At 45.1% G+C, this 23755-nt stretch overlaps 1 protein-coding gene across 1 annotated transcript in view; it reads right to left on the minus strand.

Annotated features, from left to right (window-relative positions):
• Positions 1-3095: 3095 nt before the first annotated feature.
• Positions 3096-23755, minus strand: part of GCM1 (glial cells missing transcription factor 1) — a 363306-nt gene continuing 342646 nt past the window's right edge. The window contains exon 5 of the mRNA XM_078646796.1: positions 3096-4431. Coding sequence (XP_078502922.1) covers positions 3787-4431 — 645 coding nt within the window. The 3' untranslated portion in view covers positions 3096-3786. The remainder of the gene's footprint in view (positions 4432-23755) is intronic.

A 23755-nucleotide genomic window follows, 5' to 3' on the forward strand; every position in this document is an offset into this window, starting at 1 on the left:
GTGTACCCTCTGGATTGTGGGTTTTAAGGCTTCCCAGAGGGTTTATTTGGATGGGACCGAGCCGGCGTTCATATCCAGATACTCCTGGATGGCTGCAGCAAGTGACTCATGATAATTGGGGTCCGGAAGGTGCCATGGAGACATTCACCACCTAAATGGAGGTTTTTGAAAGTGTAGAAAAAGTTTTACCGTCACCGGAGAATGACCTGACAGCCCCCTGGGGAGATGGGAGACTTGGGAGAATCTGTGAATATAGCTACGTGGCCTGAACATATAATCTAGCCGGGTCAGAGATCCATGGACCGTGGACATATATGTGTTGCCTATCTCATTGGGGTGATATTCACGCCATATGTCTGACCATCCCAGTGTGCACCAGGTAGGCCCCCGGCGACCAGAGCCCCAGCCGGGAAACGGGGCAGTCACCACCACAACGAGCACATGAGGAGGCCCGGGGAGCAAGCACCACCAGCAGCCCCCCCCCCACACTAGATGCACTCCTCGCCTCAGGGCCCGACCCGGCCCCACACAGGGGCAGGAAAGCAGGCCGACAACGTCAGGCCAAACCCGCGCCACGTCCCCGGGGTCCTTTATGACAAATTCACTCCACTCTGCAGTTCCACACGCATAGCTCCGGGCTAATAAGTGGTCCCTCTGATGCCTGATGCGATGCACTGAGGTGGATTTAGGCAGGATACTGTAGGATTATTGGTGTGGACACGCAGAGCTCACTCAAACCGCATCCGCCATGTTGGTCGACCAAGCCACGCCCCCTGGAGTTTGTTACTTTTAATGCAACAGCACAACCACACTGCTAAGAACTGGCACTTCTCAGCAAGATTCAACAACTTTTAATAGGACATTACAGGATTCTAATGTGTTCAGTGAGTCAGTACTCATAATGCTCTACATATTTCAGTATTGTTTAAACCAAATATGCTGGCACAGCAATCCTCAAGAACTTTTTAAAGCCCCATCTACAGGATGGCATTATTTTCATGAGTTAGTGTTAGCTAGGTATCAGCAACTGTATGAAAGTGCAGAGCATATAATGTGCCTTTTAAAAAAAAAATCTGGGCCCGTGAAGCACAGGTTCCAATCCCACAGGGCTCTTTCATCCATTTCCCCTTCTCAAGCTGACTATATAAGTCTTGTCCAGTATACTGCTTCTATCAGTGCTTTTTGGTAGATATATTAACATTTCTCATGGCGGCCTCTAAAGCAGGTCTGCTTTCTGGGCTGTAAGAAATGTTGAGTTTTGTTTGTTGACATTGTATTGCCGACAGTATATCGGAGGGACATACAGGAGAACCGAACGTTAAGAAACAGAATTTCAAAAAAGTCAGAGTGCAGCAGGGATAAAACCAGAGACTAGGCAGATCTGTAGGTTCAGGAATAAACGGTTTTAGGAGAATGATAAGGAAAAAAGGTGTCTTTGTTGTTTTTTCCCCCGATACTGTCTGTTACTATCGAGAACAGACAGCAAACAAGTGATGCACTAGCACAGGCCTCAAAACGTGCACTTACCAGCCATGTCAGGGCCTAATCGATTCCTACAGTGGTCACACTTCCTTCCGATCAATTTTTTAATTTGTGAAGAGCCTGAAGCAGAAATTCAAATCGTATGTGTGCCACATTATGCCAACTAGCTAGCCATCCTTGGCATTATGGGAGTTGCAAGCCAATATACATTTTAGAAAGAGGGCAATAACTAGTCCTATAAAGTCCTACGAAAGTATCTCAGCAATGGCTTTAGCTGCACTTCTCAGCAGGCCCCGTGTCCAATATATCCCATCCTAGGTTTTCAATCTGTAAACAATTAAAAGCACTTGAGCATATAAACACACACAGTTCCACTGACATTCACATCCACCCTCTGACACAAAGACAAACATCCACTAATACGAACTCAGAGGTGGCTAAACACAAAACTTACCGGCTCTTCTTCGACCTGAGCATGCACACTTTTTGTCTGAAGACCAGTCCCTCATTTCTTGACTCCTCTGTCTCCTAACTCTGATTAAACAGCACAGCAGAGCCAGACACATAAGCTTCTACCCACTCAGAAGCCAGAATAGGGATGTATGTACCAAGGTAGGCCGTTTTTCCCTATTTCAACTTCTGATAGGGGAAGAGGACACGTGACTGACAAGCCCTGAAACTCCATTATCTGACATGCGTGACGTGATGCTTGTGCAGCATGTCAGCCATGTATTGTGTCTGTGTCAGGCCAGGCTGTAACATGCCCAATACAGCCAGTGGAGCCCTCTTCTGCTGCCAAGTTAATATTACAGCTTTAATTAGAAAACAAATGATCCATGAGATGGTTTGTTTCCATGTAAAAGCTGTACCATACCAAGGAATTAATTAAAGGCAGAGGAAATCAGTAGCAGGTCGACGCACTAGCGCCCCCCTATGGAGGAGCTACTGCTGGTTGGTTCCATGACTGATGTGCAGTTATAGTCTTCAACTTTAACATGCTACTATCATGGCTTCATGGCAGCAATAATCAGGCTAGCGAAATGGCAACTGGTGTGTTGGATTTTACAATGAAGTTGATATAGGCCTCAGGCATCTTGAATCGAGTACCGTGACCTTGTATAGGCACTCTGGAGAAGTAGTCAGCAGGGTTCTGATCCATCCCTGGATGATGCACAATGGTGTATGTATACTCTTGTAACCGTGGTCCACATCTCTTCAAGGTACGTAAATGTGGAGTTATGAATAGTAAATCTATACTAACATATAGGCACTTACCTTCTTGATAATTTGATCCTCGATATTTTGCCCACAATATTATGGTAGCATGATATTTTTGAAACATCTTTTAACATACAACACATACCTGCGTTTTAATACCTCTATGCTGATGCATGTATCTATGAGAACCATCAAAGGCACTGAGGCCAGTTCACAAATTACAAAGCGATAAAGTACAATAAGCATAATCAGGCCAGTGTCAACAGCATTACAGCATCTGTTGACATTCATTGTAAAACAATGTTTAAACATTTTATGCAATCCAAAACAAGGTAGTGGAAATTACGCGAAAGAATAATATAATAAGTTATAATAAAAGAGACGTACAGATAACATATAATTGTGTATTTTATTTATTAGTAGTCCCATAGTTTCATATAGCACTACAGGTCACCTCAGAGCTCTAGACGTAGGAAAAACAAATACAATTATTCAGAGGAGCTGGATTGTGGGCAGTTAGAGTCCAGCCAGATGCACAGGATGGGCCAGTATCTGGCATCCATTAGTTGCTTTTTTACTGAGGTTGAATGCCAGACTGAGAAGATTGGCTTTCAGGAATTTCCTAAATTGAGGTAGGCAAGCCTCCATTCAGAGCCAAGGGCTCTGTATGTTCCACAGTCTCAGTCTCTTGACATGCAAGATCTTCCTACGTGCTTTATCCTCTTAGAAGAGTGTTGTTATATTAGATAACTGATGTGGACAGAGGGGTCCACTGTGGTACAGATCTCCTTCAGATTTCAATCCTTCAGTGTGCACAACTAAAGGCTATATCAATTCTGTGCCTTTTTACAGGATCAAATGCCATTTGCTTCCTCCTAGTTATTTTTATTTGCATTAAGGTCTTTCCATGCTAAGCTCTAGCGCTAAGTGTGTCTCCTAACCAAATTAGATATCCAAAAGTCTTTTTGACACTTACTCCAAAAATGAGTACCATGGACCAAGAACGGTACCAATGCATAAAATATGTTGGAATTGTAGAGAGCCCTGCAGCTTTCTTCTTTGTTGACAGTTGCAGTGGGTTCCTCCCTATAAGTTCCATCCATTCTCTGGAATGAATAGAGAATGTGGATGGTGAGCCCAGTTATGGTTGGCCAGGTAGGGGTCTTCCTGCTGAAAGTTGTAGCTGTTTGGTGGAATACGGCAGTTGTTGTTCCAATGGGAGTTCCCACCAGGGAACTCATTACTACCGTAGTCTGCGCTAGACTTAAAGGTCTGGCATACTCCCACGTTTGTGGGGAATTCATTGACAACGTGGGACTCACCAGTGTTATCCAGAGATGACATTTCACAAAACTGATTACCCAGCATTTGGGTATAGCTAGCAGAGCACTTTTCAAAATGCTGATTCCAGGGTGGCTGATCTCTGTTTTCAGTGTTTTCATCCCAGTCCACAGAGGGGGTTGTCGGGTATTTGCTCTCAGGTTGGTCTGTGGTTGTATTTGGCTTGCAAACAGTGCAGTACTTGCTTAACTCCCTACCACAGAAAAACTCTGTCACATAAGGCGATTTTCCAAAGCTGTAGCTTCTTACAAGGCACATGCAGTAATTTTCTGTCCTCTCGGATAATAGTTGCTGTCTTTGCTCATTAAAGTTGCTAGATGACCAGAAATCTGCCTGATTTGAAACAACACAAGGCAAAGCATCTTGATTTTGCAGAGTGTCTGGTAGGTGCTAAAGTGAAAAACAATAAAAACAATTAAAGCAGGGTACACAGAATGTATCTTTATCAGTTGTATTAGTCACATTGAATTCACATGCAAGTTCCTATGGTGCGTTCTGCAGTTTAATGTTGAACGGGCCTCGTTTGAGACACACCGTATTAAAAACTTTATCAAACGAAACACCTCTATCTACATGTCTATGTGAAGACGCACCAGCTCGAATGTATGACGGTAAACCATTACAACAAAACTTTTACAACGCAGGATCCATTACAATGCATGCCATTGCAATGCATGCCATTACAACGCATATGCTATTACAATGCATGCCATTACAACAAAAGTATGGGTAAGTATTTTTTAATTAATGGGAATGTAATAGTAGTGTAAATGTTGGATAGTGTAGGGGTTAAAATTACTATTCTAACTCCAGGGGGTTGTAATAGTAGGGTAAGTGTTGGCTAGTGTAGGGGTTAAAATTACTATTCTAACTCCAGGGGGGTAGGGTAAGTGTTGGATGGTGTAGGGTTTAAAATTACTATTCTAACTCCAGGGGGGTGTAATAGTAGGGTAAGTGTTGGATGGTGTAGGGGTTTAAATTAAATTAAATACTTACCCATACTTACATTGTAATGGCATGCGTTGTAATAGCATCTGCGTTGTAATGGCATGCGTTGTAATGGATCCTGCGTTGTAAAAGTTTCATTGTAATGGTAGTGTGTTGTGAAAGTTGCGTTGCAATGGCTGTTTCCCACCAGCTCATTAGGTTTATTTTCTTATTAAAGCATGTCTGCCATCCACTCAAAAAGGCATCAGTATGTTTCTCTTGATCTAAAACATTTAAAATGGGGGTTTACATTCAAGTGAAAAAAAGCAAAATGGAAGTAAATCAATTCAATTCAACAATCTTTATTTCGATCTTTGCGATCATAAAAGATATGCAGGCAAACAACATTACACCATTACAAACTGTATATAAAATAAATTCATTAGTTTAAAATCCATAAAATCAATTTCTAAGTTTAAAAGCGCATCTTTAAGATAAAATAATTTTCTAGGTTTTACAGTTACGTTTTCAGAGTATGTTAGGGATAAATTAGTCGTGGCACAGTGGAGTCACTTATAATTCTAGCGTGAGCTCTCCACATTGCTGTCAGGAACTTCGCCATTACAAACACTGTAGGGGAAGCAAGGTCAGTTTTGAGGACTCTATAGGCTAGGGCATAAGTTCGGAAGCCCAAGTTCCTTAGGTATGGTATGAGCCAGTAGCTCCTGATTTTGCAGTAGGCTTTACAGAATAAAACCACGTGTACATCATTTTCTAGTTTATAGTTACACGCGGGACAGTTGGGTGAGGTCTGGTTTCCATCCCAGTTTTTAGTGAGCGACCTCAAGGGAAGAGAACCATATCTCCATTGTAGGAAAATTTTCCTGGCCTGTACAGGGGACATTGCGTCGAGGACATATTCAAAACTATAAATGTCTTTTGTTTTGATGAATATGTCGGTTAGGGAGACCTCCCGGATTGAGGTGATGGAACTCTGCAGCATGAAACCATAAAAAAGTTTAGAAAGTGCTTTCCTGGAAAGCCTTAGAGATGTTAGTTCTGGATTATTCCATAGCTCTGGGACTCCAAGGGTCATACACATGTCTCTTATATACTTGAGCCATTGAATTTTAGATACTGGTATCAGTCTGAGAAGCTCCTGCAGTTCGCTTCTATAGTGGCTCAAATCTTGACTACTCCAGAGGCGCCTCCAATAAGTCAACGGTTTGAGGCTCACTTCTTCACTAATTGGGCACAATGCCAAGTCCATTCTTAACGGAAGTAGTGGAGTACTTGGGGGAAGAGCCGTCAAGTGTCTAATAAAGTTATTCTCAGCCACTTGTATGGAGTGAAGCGGTGTGTGTCCCCATAATTCAGCCCCATAGATGATGCCGCCTCGTGCTTGGGCCTTGTAAATTTGTATTGCTGGTGCCAATGGACGAAAGCGGGATTTTTTTGCGATTCTTGTGATTGCACCCGCCCTCTGGATTAATTTAGTGGTTGCTTTTGTTTTATGTGGCAGCCAGGTTAAATTGTGGTTGAGTGTTATGCCCAAATACTCAATCACATTAACTCTCTCCAGAGGTGTTGGCCCCAGACGTGGATTTGGGCAATTTTTATGCTTGCGGCTCAGGACCATGAATTTGGTCTTCGTTGGGTTTATTTCTAATCCCCTTTTGTTACAGAAGTCCAAAAATCCATCCAGGATTCTTTGCAGCCCCATTGGTGTCTTTGACAGCAGCATGGTGTCGTCCGCGAACATAATCGCCGGCACCCTACTGCTGTTCAATTATGGCGCATCGATGTTGGCGATTCTGCACAGGTGCTCTATCACCCCGTTTGTAAATAGGCAAAAAAGGGTCGGCGCCAACACGCATCCCTGCCTTACCCCCCGTTGGACAGGGAACCTATCTGTAAGACTACCTCCCTTTCCATATCTCACCCGTGCGTAATTATCTGTGTGGAGCCTAATGAGAATCTGGAGGATGTCTCCTGGGACACCCATGTCCTCCAATACCGCCCACAGCCTGGCCCGAGGGACCAGGTCGAAGGCGGCACGGAGGTCCACAAAAACTGCATAAAGTGACCCCCCTTCTACATACGCAGTTTTCCAGAATAGAATATTTAGCCTCAGTATTTGGTCCACTGTTGAGACACCCTTCCTAAAGCCGGCTTGAAGGGGACTCAAGATCTCTGTCTCTTCCATCCAACATTGGAGTCTATCCAGGATCAGCCTTCCAAACAGCTTTTGACTGACATCAATGAGGCTGATCGGGCGATAATTGGCGGGGAGCAGCCAGGTGAGGTGAGGCGCCATCCCCACAGAAACTGGATTGTGGTGGAGAATCAACACCTGAAAAACAGGTGATATTTTTCCTTTTATTTCTTTATCACTAAGTTATGCAAGCAGTAGCAACAGGTCCTGATGAATGCATAGGATTTATTCCATTTACATGCAGAAACATGTCGACCACTTGCTGAGTAGATATTATGTTAAATCTACCTTTCACTATTCACTTGTTTTTAGATTTAGGGGTCTGAGAGAAAACAATAAAATATTCATTCTACTCAGTTCCACCTAATTTTACTCACTACACCCCTTTTTTCACTTGCACTGCTTTTGCTCAGTTGTCAATATCACACCAACACCATACTGATACCACCCAGTAAAACAACTAACATCAGTCTTCTTACTCACACAGTCCTCACTTTCCAACTAGTGTGACTGGTTTCATGCTTACTCCTGGGTAAGGAGAACCCAAATGATGTGATAGTGGTGGTACAGAACGGCAACTGATGGGAAAAAATTCCTACCTTGGTTGTATGTTAAACGTATGAGTGGCTAAATGGTGTTTATACACACATGGTATTTAATTCACAATTTAATTTACCGGTCGTATGGTGGTGAGTCTAAAAGTAGAAAAATATGGGTGTGACTCCTGGATACCTTTCGTTGTAGTCAGTATAATGCATGCCTGCCTGTCTGTCTGTCTGGAGTGATATCCATTATGTATCGCTATGCAGCATGAGGTGCCCAAGGAGAATGACCTAGATTGACACAAAGGCCTACAGGGACCACTCACCTTGGTGGGAAGTAGAGTTACCAGCAATGAACAGAGTGTAGACAGACTGTCCAACAAAGAGAAATGACTCAACATAGTGAGCTCTTTCCTATGCAACAAAAAGTCCCTTTGTCTCACCGAGGGAGGCCTTCTTCCATCATCTCCACCACACTGTAGTCTTTGTCTGGTGTGCTCTTGAACAAGGACTCTAACAGTATTGGATATGAGTGTTGGAAGAGCATCACACCAGGGGTCCTCCCTCATCCTGTGCAGCAGTGGACATATCCAATAACTGGCCAACCCATAACCCCTAGATCCAGAGCTCATTCAACCAGACCACGAAGTAAATTGCTGAGTTTGGCCTACCTTGGTTTGGATTCCAAAACGTTTAATTTTTGATCCATTCCTAACATTGACCTCTTTTGGGAGGTACCAACATTAGACACAGAATCATTTGTCTCTTGAAACTACAATGATCCTAAGGTTCGAGAAGTCCCCACTGTAGAAGAGAGACAACCTGGTCACCAGAGGTTGGAGTTTTTCTGCCTTGACCTACAGGCCAAGCATGTCCCCATTTAAGTTTTGAGGTTTTGCCCCAAATCCATGCATTCCTTCTGTCTCAGTAACAAAATTGTGCCGGAGTGTTTCAGTTGTGACCACAATCAACCACAATATTTGGTCCGGTAGCATATTGTGAGTCATCTGGGCCTAATTGTTAGGAACCAGAAGCTCTAGTACCTCAGAGGGAGAGGACTACAATATTTTGATGACACTCTAATAAGGAGTCTAGATTTTCAGACATACTCAGAAATTAGCAGACCATGGGAACCAACACAAATTCTTGCATTTAATTGTAGACCTGTGATATGCTAGCTACAACATAGAGAGCTGCGTACACTTTATGACCACCTACCCGAAGACTCCCTGAAATACTACCAGCAAAACCACACCTGTGCCTAGTATATCCAATTCCAGCTACTGAAGAACCACAGCTGTTCTGCATGGCACAATGGAGTTGCACCAGGAACATCTCTGAAAGGTGAGGAAGGAGATAACCATATGGCACGAGATCATAGGAGCCGTTTGGACAATGGCCAATTATAGCACAATAAAAATTGGAGTGACTGGGAATAATGAAGGACCAGCATAGCATTCCCTTGTGTAACTATCAATATTGATAAAGTATTTTTTTCTTAGCAACAACCCAGGAAAAGAAAAGTAGTGTGGCTGAGTCAAGAAAAAGACTGCTGAGAATGTTCATAGTTCAGAGCAAAAGCCCCCACCCACCAACAAGGGTGGCATGCTTCATCATTCTCACTGGGCCAGGGCTACAGTGCCTAACGGGCCCCTGTAAAAGGGAACTTTGCCGGAGTTCTTTAACTTATTGTGCTGTTAATATCGTCAACTGCAAAATGAATGAGCTTTGGAAAAGCCCCTTTGTCAAGGGCCCATTGGTCATTGCAGCTCCCCAATGAAAAAGCATGTTTCAGTCTTTAGTATGCGCACAGTATGAGCAGTTTTCTCTATGTAGAAGTCTGCAAAGTGACAAAAAAACTCCACCAAGCTACGCGGTGTTCCGCTTGTAGCAGAGTGGGTTACCTTGCGCCGCTCGCTCTGACTTAAGTGCTGGGTGTTTGTTCCGCTCTGTAAAATCAGCGCGATCAGTATCTTGCACAGTGCTAAGGGTGCTGCTTCTTTCTGCCGCTCGAGTAGAAGTTCTACTCGAGTGGCAGCATCCTCAACACGAACGGAAGGTTTCTCAATGTGAGTGGTAGCGACCATCCGAAACCACCCGCATTGAGAAATCATGCTGTGAAGTGATCACTTTATCAGAATATGGTGAGCTCCACAAAGCACGCAGTGCAAAAACACTCCACAAACTCTACCCAGGTTTAATCAATTCACACATAACCATCTTTGGGAAGAATTTGTGACACAAATTCATATGACATGTCTAGATGAAACATGCCACAAGTGTTACTGTGCATGTGCCTTTAACTCATTTGTGCTGTTTGTACACATGGTACTGTCAAGCTGTTGCATCACTAAGTAGCTGTTTCAGGATGTAAAGTATGGACACTTGTATGATCTACCTTCCATCATTTCTACAATATTGTCCTAATGCTATGATGCAACAATCAGGCATGTAGCTGTGGTGAAGTCTGAAGCCAAATATTGATTGTGATTGTGTAGATTTCGAATTCGGGGCACTGACAATCTCAAAGACGTTGATGGAGTTGCAGTGCTGGTCACTGGTAATTGCAAGGCAATATTGTGCAATCCGCAAGAGACGAAGATGACCTTGTACACTATTTAAGGGAGAATAGTAGCACCACACCCCATAATATCAACACTTCTGAAGCGTTACTTGAGGATGCCCAATGTGAGCTCAATGATGCCTCACGTCACAATGAGTACTTTGTTATACCTCTGTTGAGGCACAAGGGTTAGACATCTGATGTGGGTGAGGAGAAAGGGTAAGATGCATGCACATCATCACCTGCAGAAAAGAAATGGGTAGCAGTTACTCCCAAAATCATATTTCTTCACAATTCACTATTGCTTGCTTTGACATCTTCCATCAAGAGTCATGTTGGGAAGAGTGTTGTGAAGCACTACTCACTGTGGGTCATGCCTCAAGTAAGCACGCACTACCTGCGTGTGTTTTCTGCCCTCATCTAGCAGCTACATATCACCATAAACCCATGCAAACAGCTGACATACAATTGACAACAGATGGAAAATGAAGTTACTGCATTGTTTCAGAAAAGGCGGCTTACACCAAAATCAAGCACCACCTTGTACTGCATACAATTTGCTTATGAATGAGATGCCAGCAATGTTTATTGCTATAATGTTGTTCTGTCCTCTGGATTGGCAGGAGAGCCACATGTTTGCAGTTGACTAGCTCATGGGGGAAATGGAAAATGGCATAGAACTGCTGCACCATCCATTGCCTGTTCATAAGTGACTGTGGCATGGTGATGTACTGCTGCACTTGACCGATGATGCATCTTAATACTCTGCGACACAGTGGATCATTATAGACTCATCCAAAAACTTAAGGAATCCAGACTAGAAGGCAGTGCTCTCATTTGGATCACATCCTACTTACACAACAGAACAAATAATTGACACACCCCCCCATTCTCTTCTAAACCATTCAACATTGAAGCAGGCATTCCTCAAGGCTAAATTCTCTCACCAAAGCTTTTCAACATCTACAGTAAATCATTACCAGGTCTGATCAACGGGCTTAGCATCACCTGTTTTAACTACGCATATGACAAGCAGATACGTCTGAAATTAGAAAGATCAAAGGACATTGAAACATCCAAATTCTTCGACTGCCTCCGGGCCGTTGACTAATGGATGACATGGAGCCACCTCAAATTGAATGTCTCCGAATCTGATATGCTCACCTATGGCGATTGGAAAACCTACGACCCTCTCTGCACCTGGCCTAATGATCTAGGACCACCTCCAAAAATATCCAAGGAGGTAAAAACTTTGGAATTACCATGGACACAAAACTGTCTATGAAGCCACAAATGGTTAAGGTAGTTCTTACAATGAAAACACTGCAATGCATCTTCCTTCCCCTTGGATTCCCATACAAGGTTCAACCTACCATCTCTCTTGTCCTATTAAAACTGGACTTCGCTAATGTTCTTTGTTATGGCTCAACTTTGTCAACTATGAGAACACTGCAAAGAACTCAGACTCCTCCAACATGTAAAGCCACAAGCACATATCCTCTCTGCTTTGAGAATGCTACACTGGCTACCATATGCAAGAAGATCCTCCTTCAAGCTCCTTTGTATCACACACAAACTAATACCTTGTAAAGGACCACTGTTCATCAGGAATAAATTCAACAAATACATACGACAAAGAAGCCTACACTCAAGGATTGCTACCGGTCTCAGAATTCCTAAATACAAGAAAGAAGATATGGATGGACCATTTTTCTCTGTGCAAGTAGCCAAACTATGGAAATCCCTATTTGCAAACATATGACACACAGACAACCATCTCCACTTCAGAAGGTTAGTCAAGAGCTGGCTCTTCCCCACATATATTCACAAGTCAAGTATATAACTCAACAGTATATCAATCAATCAATCAGAGTACTTTTAAAGCGTGCTTCTTACCCGTGAGGGTCCCAAGGCGCTGAAGGGAGGGGGGAGGGTGTGCTGCTACAGCTCGAAGAGCCAGGTCTTGAGGAGTCTTCTGAAGGTGAGTAGGTCTTGGGTCTGCCGTATGTGAGTGGAAAGGGTGTTCCAGGTCTTGGCGGCGAGGTAGGAGAAGGATCTGCCGCCGGAGGTTGTTTGTTGGATGCGGGGGACAGCGGCGAGGGCAAGGCTGGTGAAGCGGAGCTGACGGGTGGGGGTGTGGAAGCTGAGTCTGCTGTTCAGGTAGGGTGGTCCGGTGTGGTGAAGTGCTTTGTGTGCGTGGGTGAGGTGATTTAAGGTGATCCTCTTGTCGACGGGGAGCCAGTGTAGGTTTCTCAGGTGGGGAGTGATGTGGCTGCGGCGGGGGATGTTGACGATCAGTCGGGCGGAGGCGTTTTGGATGCGTTGTAGTCATCATAGGTGTTTGGCTGGGATTCCTGCGTAGAGTGCGTTTCCGTAGCCCAGTCTGCTGCTGACGAGGGCCTGTGTCACCGTTCTTCTTGTTTCGGTCGGGATCCACTTGTAGATCCTGCGGAGCATGCGGAGGGTGTTGTAGCAGGAGGAGGAGACGGCGTTGATCTGCTTAGACATGGAGAGGGAGGAGTCGAGGATGAATCCTAGATTGCGTGCTTGGTCGGTGGGTGTTGGTGCTGTTCCCAGTGTGGTCGGCAACCAGGAGTCATCCCAGGCTGAAGGGGTGTATCCGAGGAGAGGACCTCCGTCTTGTCCGAGTTCAGCTTCAGACGGCTGCTCCTCATCCAGTCGGCGACGGCCTTCATTCCTTCGTGGAGGTTGGTTTTGGCAGTGTGTGGGTCCTTGGTTAGGGAGAGGATGAGCTGGGTATCGTCGGCGTAGGAGATGATGTTGAGGTCATGATGGCGGGCCACTAGTGCGAGGGGGGCCATGTAGACGTTGAACAGCGGTGGGCTGAGGGATGAGCCCTGGGGGACGCCGCAGATGATGTCGGTGGCTTCGGATCGGAAGGGTGGGAGGCGGACGCTCTGGGTTCTGGCGGTCAGGAAGGACGAGGTCCAATCAAGGGCCTTCTCTTGGATTCTGGCTTTTAGGAGGCGTGTCTTTAGAGTGCGATGGCAGACCGTGTCGAAGGCGGCTGACAGGTCCAGGAGGATGAGGGCTGATGTTTCGCCGTTGTCTACTTGGCACCTGATGTCGTCTGTGGCGGTGATGAGGGCTGTCTCGGTGCTGTGGTTTCGTCTGAATCCGGACTGGGACGGGCCCAGGATGTTGTTGTCTTCTAGGTGGCGGGTCAGTTGCATGTTGACGATTTTCTCGATTACTTTAGCCGGGAATGGGAGCAGGGATATGGGCCGGAAGTTCTTGAGTTCCTTGGGGTCTGCTTTGGACTTCTTGAGGAGGGCGTTGATTTCGGCGTGTTTCCAGCTTTCCGGGAATGTCGCTGTTTCGAAGGAGATGTTGGTGACCTTCCGTAGTTGGGGTGCGAGGGCTGCGTCTGCTTTGTTGAATACGTGGTGTGGGCATGGGCCGCACGAAGATCCTGAGTGGATGGAGTTCATGACCTTGCGTGTCTTGTCGTCGTTGACGTTGGACCAGGAGGTCAGGCGGTTGGCGCTGGTGGTGTTCACAGGGGAGGTGGAATCTGGCGAAGTCAGGGCGGTCGTGGTGTTGAAGCTGTTGTGGATGTCAGCTATCATGCGGTGGAAGAAGATGGCCAGTGAGTCGCACAGTTCTTGTGAGGGCGGGATGTCGTTGGCTTTGGCGCTGGGGTTGGAGAGTTCCTTTACGATGCTGAAGAGCTCTTTGCTGTCGTGTGCGTTGTTATCCAAGCGTTCTTTGAAGGAGGATCTCTTGGCTAATCTGATGAGGTGGTGATGTTTGCAGGTGAACCATGTGGCTCTTTTGCTGGTGTGGCTGTTGGAGGGTTTCTTGAGCGGGGCGAGGGTGTTGGCGCAGTTGTCAATCCACTGTCTGAGGTTGAGGGCTGTGGCGTCAGAGTTGGTGGGGTCGGTGGGTGGGTTCTTGGAGAGGGAGGTGAGTAGCTGGTCTTCGGTGACTTTGCTCCAGCAGCGGCGAGGCAGCTGTTGGGTGCGATGGTGCGTGGTTGGTTTCTTGAATGTGAAGTGGATGCAGCGGTGGTCGGTCCAGTGGAGTTCGGTGGTGTGATTGAAGGCGACGTGGGAGCCTGTGGAGAAGATGGGGTCAATCGTGTGGCCGGCGGCGTGGGGGTGTGGTGATGAGTTGTCTGAGGCCGAAGTTGGCGAGGTTGTCGATCAGGGTGGTGCAGTTGGCGTCGTTGTTCTCGAGGTGGAAGTTCAGGTCCCCGAGGAGGATGTAGTCCGTGGAGGCGAGTGTGTGGGTGCTGGCAAGGTCGGTGATGGAGTCGCTGAACTGGGCCCGGGGTCCGGGTGGTCTGTAGATGAGTGTTTCTCTGAGGATGGTGTTGGGGTCGGTGTGTATCCGGAAGTGCAGGTGTTCGGCGGTGTTGATGGTGTGGTCTGCGTGGGTGGCGACTTTGAGAGTTGACTTGTGGATGATGGCTATTACTCCTCCGATTCCGTTGGCGCGATCCCTGCGGGTGATCTTGTAGCCGTCCGGGATGGCTATGGCGATGTCGGGTGCCGAGGAGTCGTTCTACCAGGTCTCGATCAGGAAGGCCACGTCTGGGGCGGAGGTGTTGAGCAGATCCCAGAGCTCGACGGAGTGTTTGCGTGCAGAGCGGGTGTTGAGGAGTATGCAGCGGAGGTAGTTGGGTCCGGTCCTTGGAGGTTTGGTGTTTCTGTCGCAGGTGAAGCTGCAGGTGCGGCAGGAGAAGGGTCCGTGGGTCCGTTTCGGAGAGGCCTGGACTCAGGTGTGGTTTCGGCCGGCGTTGAGTGCATGGAGGCTGCTGGCGTCGTAGTGGAGTCTGGTGTCGTGGCGTTCGTAGGGTCCAGGGGTTCTGGCGCTGGGCGCGGTCCAGGCACCGATGGGCACAGACGGGCTTGCCTTAGGCGCGCCCGCTGCACGGACGCTTCTCGGCCTGCATATGAGGAGGCTTGGGAGGGAAGAGCAGCTGGGAGGTGGGAGCGGGGAGGCCAATGGGTGTGCTGAAGTGGGGGGCCGCAGGGAGGCAGCGGCGGGAAGGCCGGGTAGGGAGCGGGGGCAGGGGGAAGACGGCGGCAGACTGGGCGCAAGCAAGCGGTAATAGCAAGCGGGTCAGCAGGTGGCAAGTGGCGGTGTGGGGGTGACCTGCCTGCAAGCAGGGTCAAAGGTCGCTCCTGATCACCATCACTCAGCCTGTTTTAGAGGATGCCTGGGAGGGAGGAGTAGCTGGGAGGCGGGAGCGGGGAGGCCAATGGATGTGCTGGGTGGAGGGGCCGCAGGGAGGCAGCGGCGTTACGGCGGGGTGGGGAGCGGTGAGGGGCGGGGGGAAGACGGCGGCAGAACGGGGCGCAATCAAGCGGTACATGCAAGCGGGTCAGCAGGTGGCGAGTGGCGGTGTAGGGGCGACCTGCCTGCATGCAGGGTCAAAGGTCGCTCCTGATCACCGTCACTCGGCCTGTTTTAGAGGATGCCTGGGAGGGAGGAGCAGCTGTGAGGCGGGAGTGGGGAGGCCAATGGGTGTGCTGGGGGGTGGGGCCGCAGGGAGGCAGCGGTGGGAAGGCCGGGTAGGGAGCGGTGGGGGGCAGGGAGGAAGACGGCGGTAGAACGGGGCGCAAGCAAGCGGTAAATGCAAGCGCGTCAGCAAGTGGCAAGTGGCGGTGTGGGGGCGAGCTGCCTGCAAGCAGAGTCAAAGGTATACTCAGACATGACAAAGTATACTTCTCACAGTATGGAGGAGACCTGTCATTATACAAGTACATGCCATTGTACTTTGAGCTATGCTTACATTTATATAAGAGAACAAATATTTATGACACCACAATATACATATGTATATCGTACCACATCAATTGCTGCTCCCATATACATATTGATGCAAATATAGAGGGCTATGCTTGCTACTAGTAACTACAAGTGGATTGTGTATTTATGTATATATAAGGTAGTTACAGTTATTTAAAACTATAAAATATGTACCACAAGATAAATGTGGAGAGCAGACCATGTAAATATTGCCACTTCAAAGTACATGTGAGTATTTATATAAAGAGGTTTAATCAAGCAAACTTAACTTTACCAAGTATCATGTGCGTATGTATATCTATATCTATATTACCTACTGGCGGTCGCCAGTAGGTATATATAGTTAGGATTTTTTTCCCATGGGATTTTTGAAAATTCTATGTTGAATAACTTTGGCGTTTGAGGACGGAATTGGCTGAAATCTTCAGGAAAATGGAACATTTTGTTTCTGAGCAGCCCCTGAAAATGTGGGGGGTTTTGTCAAGGGGGGGCCGAGAAAAAAGGGGGGTCCCAAAACGCGTTTTTCCCATGCAATTTTCCATAGGGCGGTTGGACTCACTTTTAGCTCGAACGGCTCAATGGATTTACACGAAACTTGGCAAAATTGTAGATATTGTTTGGCCGATGTGCCTTTGCTAGGTCTCAATATATGTGCTCCAGTGGATTTTGATAAATTAACGTTCAAAAAAATATATATATCTGTAACAGCGCTCCGGTTAGCGCCCCGGTTCGCGTACCTGACGCGTAACGGAACTTCGCGAAGCAAAGCTGATTGGCTCTCCAGTGTCTGTCAACATTCTAAACAGTCCGGAGCGGCCGCCATCTTGTCTCTCGGTAGGATCGAGAGACAAGAGGTGAAGAAAAACGAAAGGGAAATTAATGAAAGGGGGCAAGGTAGACCCCTCCTGACCCCCTAGGATTGATGAGGGGTTTATTAAAGGGTCCCGCGGGGCAAAAAAAGGCCTACCCGGTACGCGAACCGGGTAGCTAACCGGTAGCGTAACGGGAGTCCGCCATCTTGTGTTTCGGTGAAATTTAATCACAAGATGGAGGAAAAACAATGTGGGAAATGGGTATAAGGGGGCACGGGAGACGTATCCTGACCCCCTAGGTTTTCTGAGGGTGGCTGAGGAGGCCCATATGTGCGAAAAAAAAACCACATTTTTTTTAAAAAATTCGCGCGGTTAGCGTCCAGTGCGCAAACCGGGTAGCGTTCCGGAAAGCGTAAATCGTGAAAATTAGTTTAAAAAAAAGTTACATTTAAAATTTGTTTAGAGTGATCATAGTTAGGGTAGCTCTGAGAAGAGCTTTTGGGTATGTGGTAGATTTAGGTACTTATAAGTAGGTACCAATACATAGTCTTAAATTCAGGATAAAAACTCTGTTCCCCTCATCTGAGAAGTGAACTCCATTTCCTCTGTAGATATCTTGCATGTAGTAACGCAAGTTATTGTTGTAGATGGAGCCCATTCCATGGTCTCTCATGTAAGCTGAAACAGACCTATTTACATGCTTCCTCGATTTCTCAATTTGTGGACCAAATTGGTTGGACCACCTCCATTTCTGTCTTTGGCATATATTTGAATATAACAAGGCAGTTTGAGGAAAAAGTGCCATCAATTGCTCAAAGGTGTCCTTTAAAAGCATTTCCAGACCTACCCCAGTCAAAGTGCCCAAGTCATTTCCTCCACAGTGCACAATTAACAGGTCAGGTTTTGGCAAATGCAGAAAGGTTTTCACCAATGGTATCAATTGGTGACATCTTAATCCTCTGTGGCCAATCCAGTTGATTTCCACATTTTGTAAATTGAGGTTGTGTAAATTTCTGTTATCAGCATCCCTTTGAGCCCAGTGGATGTAACTATGTCCAACAATCCAGACAGAAAACATGGTGAGAGGAGGTTATGCTGCAGTCAGATGAAGTGTGGGTATGAAATGGCAGTTGAAACAGTAGGAGTTTATAATGAAAAAAACTGTGGAGTTTCTGTGCTAATGATTTAGTAGCAGTGATTGGTGGATTTTGATTGCTGAAAACAGAAAGTTAGGGTGCATGGATGAGTTCTTTGAAAGATGTAATTTGAATGGTCAAGAAAAAATCATTTTATGAAAGATTGCACTGGATACGCAGGTGTACTGAGAGTTCAGAGTTCAATTGAAACATTGTTGTGTGAACTTGTAAACATGAGAGGTCTTTCAGGAGGTGGTTGCTATGGAAAAAAGGCAGAAAGGGCAGAGGGGGAAGGGTGTTGATTTGCAAAAAGTGAGGGAAGAGTTTTGATTGGGTGACATGAGAGATATGTGTGATGAATTACAGCATTTCTGTGCCATTGTTGGTTGCAGCCTCTGGAGTGCATACCCTTTGCTCTGCTAAAGAAAAATTGGTGTGTGTCTGAGACTGTTTTGAAACTCAAAAAGTATTTGCTAAGGTGAGAAAAGATTCATTTAATTTAGATAGAGAATAGTATGCTTTAGGGAGAAAATTATGAAGAAAGTTGTGTATTTAAAATGTTGCTTTGTGTCAAGTGTTTTACAAATAGATTTTGTTTCTTTGAGTTACATAGCCATGTTAAAAGTGACGCAAAAATGGTGCAAGGGCCTTAAAAATACGCTTTCATGTGTGTTAGGGCATTTTAAGTCACTTCCCCATGAATGTGGGTGAATAATTGGTTTACTTGATGTGTTTAAAAACGTTTCTTGAAGTCAATTAGGTTTCTTGATATGTACTGCTAGAGTTTCATAGGCTGCTTGGGGCATATTTACAAGGCCTTTGAGTCACTTTGACGTTATTTTCCCCATTTTATTTTAAGTCATTTCCCCGCGGTGCAAGGTCCTTGTAAATACGCCCCCATGTGTGCTTGGCAAATTTAGATTTTGTTTCTTTGAGTTACATAGTCATGTTAAAAGTGACGCAAAAATGGTGCAAGGGCCTTAAAAATACGCTGTCATGTGTGTTAGGGCATTTTAAGTCACTTCCCCATGAATGTGGGTGAATAATTGGTTTACTTGATGTGTTTAAAATCGTTTCTTGAAGTCAATTAGGTTTGGGTGTTGATTTGAAAAAAGTGAGGGAAGAGTTTTGATTGGGTGACATGAGAGATATGTGTGATGAATTACAGCATTTCTGTGCCATTGTTGGTTGCAGCCTCTGGTGTGCATACCCTTTGCTCTGCTAAAGAAAAATTGGTGTGTGTCTGAGACTGTTTTGAAACTCAAAAAGTATTTGCTAAGGTGAGAAAAGATTCATTTAATTTAGATAGAGAATAGTATGCTTTAGGGAGAAAATTATGAAGAAAGTTGTGTATTTAAAATGTTGCTTTGTGTCAAGTGTTTTACAAATAGATTTTGTTTCTTTGAGTTACATAGCCATGTTAAAAGTGACGCAAAAATGGTGCAAGGGCCTTAAAAATACGCTTTCATGTGTGTTAGGGCATTTTAAGTCACTTCCCCATGAATGTGGGTGAATAATTGGTTTACTTGATGTGTTTAAAAACGTTTCTTGAAGTCAATTAGGTTTCTTGATATGTACTGCTAGAGTTTCATAGGCTGCTTGGGACATATTTACAAGGCCTTTGAGTCACTTTGACGTTATTTTCCCCATTTTATTTTAAGTCATTTCCCCGTGGTGCAAGGTCCTTGTAAATACGCCCCCATGTGTGCTTGGCAAATTTAGATTTTGTTTCTTTGAGTTATATAGCCATGTTAAAAGTGACGCAAAAATGGTGCAAGGGCCTTAAAAATACGCTTTCATGTGTGTTAGGGCATTTTAAGTCACTTTCCCATGAATGTGGGTGAATAATTGGTTTACTTGATGTGTTTAAAAACGTTTCTTGAAGTCAATTAGGTTTCTTGATATGTACTGCTAGAGTTTCATAGGCTGCTTGGGACATATTTACAAGGCCTTTGAGTCACTTTGATGTTATTTTCCCCATTTTAATGTAAGTCATTTCCCCGTGGTGCAAGGTCCTTGTAAATACGCCCCCATGTGTGCTTGGCAAATTTAAGTACTGACAGGGTGTGCTTCTACATAGGAGCTGTGTTGTGTTTTCAAATTATGACCAGAAAATCGTTTTTTTTTAAAAAGAAATGCTTTTCACATTTATGAGAAGGTCATAATGGTGTCTGCTTCTTTAAATAAATATTTTACTTTCCACCATGAATATGTGAGAATAATTTTCCTTGTTTTCTGGTTTAAAAACACGTTTCTTGAAGTCATTAAGGTTTTACAATATGTTCTGCAAGAGTTTCATAGTCACTATGATGATAATGATATACATTTAGAACTGTGTAGGAGGCATGGAGAAACTGAGGCTTCTGTAAGTGTCAAGGGAGGTGAGTAATGTACATTGCTCTGTTGCATACAGTCCTCATTTTCTGCGTACTCTTGGATATGCTCGACTACATCTGCACAATGAGATACCTAAGCTGAGGAAACACAGGTGATGTGATTGTGAATTGAGCATAAATATTTGCACGTTTTTCAATTATATCACCTGTGTTTCCTAACATTACGAATTACATTGTGCAGATGAGGTTTAGGCCTGTCCAGGGAGACAGAGGAGGTCTGGCCTTTGTTCAAGAGTGCAGTGGACATGACTCACTTCATTGGTAGGCCTGCACATGTATTATCTCCTCTGTACTCTTCAACAAGCCTAAATTTCATCTGCAACCCTGAGTAGGCCTCACCTCAAACAAACCTCTGGATAGGCCACACCTTATCGTCATCCTGAATCAATCATTTAAAATGTTAGGGGCAGATTTATGATGGCCGTGCGCCTCTTTTGCGCCACTGTTGCATCACTTTTGTGACGCAGCAGTGGTGCAAAAGATGCACCATGTTGCAAGATAGGCCTCACTTCATCTGCAACAAGATACCGTCAGTTTAAACTGTATACATTTAGGACTGTGTAGGGGGCATGGAGAAGCTGAATCTTCTGTAAGTGTCAAAATTGTTGCATACAGTGCTCACCTTCTGCGTACTCTTTGATATGCTAGACTACATCTGCACAATGAGATACCTAAGCAAAGGAAACACAAGTGATGTGATTGTGAAATGAGCAAAAGAAATTGCACGTTTTTCAATTACATCACCTGTGTTTCCTAACATTACGAATCACATTGTGCAGATGAGGTTTAGGCCTGTCTAGGGAGACAGAGGAGGTCTGGCCTTTGTTCAAGAGTGCAGTGGACATGACTCACTTAATTGGTAGGCCTGCACATGTACTATCTCCTCTGTACTCTTCAACAAGCCTAAATTTAATCTGTAACCCTGATTAGGCCTCACCTCAAACAAACCTCTGGATAGGCAACACCTTATCGGCATCCTGAATCATTCATTTAAAATGTTAGGGGCAGATTTATGATGGCCGTGCATCTCTTTTGCGCCGCTGTTGCGTCACTTTTGTGACGCAGCAGTGGTGCAAAAGATGCACCATGTTGCAAGATAGGCCTCACTTCATCTGCAACAAGATACCGTCAGTCTAAACTGTATACATTTAGGACTGTGTATGGGGCATGGAGAAGCTGAGGTTTCTGTAAGTGTCAAAGTTGTTGCATACAGTGCTCATCTTCTACGTACTCTTTCATATGCTAGACTACATCTGCACAATGAGATACCTAAGCAAATGAAACACAGGTGATGTGATTGTGAAATGAGCAAAAAAAAATTGCACGTTTTTCAATTACATCACCTGTGTTTCCTAACATTACGAATTACATTGTGCAGATCAGGTTTAGGCCTGTCCAGGGAGACAGAGGAGGTCTGGCCTTTGTTCAAGAGTGCAGTGGACATGACTCACTTCATTGGTAGGCCTGCACATGTACTATCTCCTCTGTACTCTTCAACAAGCCTAAATTTAATCTGTAACCCTGAGTAGGCCTCACCTCAAACAAACCTCTGGATAGGCCACACCTTATCGGCATCCTGAATCATTCATTTAAAATGTTAGGGGCAGATTTATGATGGCCGTGCATCTCTTTTGCGCCGCTGTTGCGTCACTTTTGTGACGCAGCAGTGGTGCAAAAGATGCACCAGGTTGCAAGATAGGCCTCACTTCATCTGCAACAAGATACCGTCAGTTTAAACTGTATACATTTAGGACTGTGTAGGGGGCATGGAGAAGCTGAGGTTTCTGTAAGTGTCAAAGTTGTTGCATACAGTGCTCACCTTGTACGTACTCTTTCATATGCTAGACTACATCTGCACAATGAGATACCTAAGCAAAGGAAACACAGGTGATGTGATTGTGAAATGAGCAAAAAAAATTGCACGTTTTTCAATTACATCACCTGTGTTTCCTAACATTACGAATCACATTGTGCAGATCAGGTTTAGGCCTGTCCAGGGAGACAGAGGAGGTCTGGCCTTTGTTCAAGAGTGCAGTGGACATGACTCACTTCATTGATAGGCCTGCACATGTATTATCTCCTCTGTACTCTTCAACAAACCTAAATTTCATCTGTAACCCTGAGTAGGCCTCACCTCAAACAAACCCCTGGATAGGCCACACCTTATCGGCATCCTGAACCAATCATTTAAATTGTTAGGGGCAGATTTATGATGGCCGTGCACCTCTTTTGCGCCGCTGTGCGTCACTTTTGTGACGCAGTGGCGGCGCAAAAGATGCGCTATGTTGCGACATATTTACAACTTGATGCATCTAGGCAGATGTGTCACGATGTAAAGTCCTGTGCCACATGAAACCTGCGTCAGGTTTCATGTGGGCGTTTTGTTGCAGGGTGGGCATTCGTTTGCATGAAAGCCCTGTAAAACTAACACAGTGAAATTTAGAAGATTTCACTGAGTCAGCTTTATGGCATTGCTGAATCAAATCCTTACGCCTGTTTGAAACAGGCATAAGGAGTGATGCACCATGCAATGTGTGGCTTGCCCCTGTGCATTGCAGTAGACATGTCGCGCTTACGACGTGATTCCTGCAATGCGCCGCTTTTGCGGCACAGATGCGTGACGCATCTGTGCTGTTTTTGCTCAATGGTGCTCCACATTGTAAATGCGGCACATCATGGGTGGCAGACAGCGGCCCCCTGGGGATGCGCCAGTTAACATAAATCTGCCCCTTTACATTTAAGTATGAGCAGGGGACACAGAGTTGGTGAGGCTTATCCAAGGTTAAGAAGAGATGAGTCCTGTTCACTGAAAACTTGGACATAGGCCTCACCTCCTCAGCATCGATGGACATGGTTAAATAATATCTGCAAAATGTTACTCTTGTTAAACAATTTTACTATTATAGTCTCTGAGATTTGTCTCTTACTCTGCAACATCTCATTGTTGTTCTCTTTCTTTAAAGATAACGACAACATTAAGCATGAGTGATAATGAGCAATCTGTTGATCTCGATCTTATCATTGAACTTGTCATTGAAACGTCAGTGGAAGTAGATCCCTTGGATGATTTATATCCTGTGGATGATGAAGAATATGATGAGGATGCCGATTTGTCAGAATTGTATGACATAGGGTGGGAAGCTGACCTGCTCGAGCCTATGGAACTATAAAGACTTATTTTTAAAAGTTACTGGAAATGAAAAGTAACCATGTTAACCGTTTTATTTAAAATTAAATACAACTTCAAAAACAGCTTGTGTGAAGTGTCTTTAATAAAATAGTGAAATATGCTAATAAAATTAGTTCAGATTCACATATAAAAGAGCACAGGTCAAATGCAGAAGC

This window comes from Lissotriton helveticus, chromosome 6, assembly GCF_964261635.1.
Source record: "Lissotriton helveticus chromosome 6, aLisHel1.1, whole genome shotgun sequence".
Taxonomy (NCBI): Eukaryota; Metazoa; Chordata; class Amphibia; order Caudata; family Salamandridae; genus Lissotriton; species Lissotriton helveticus.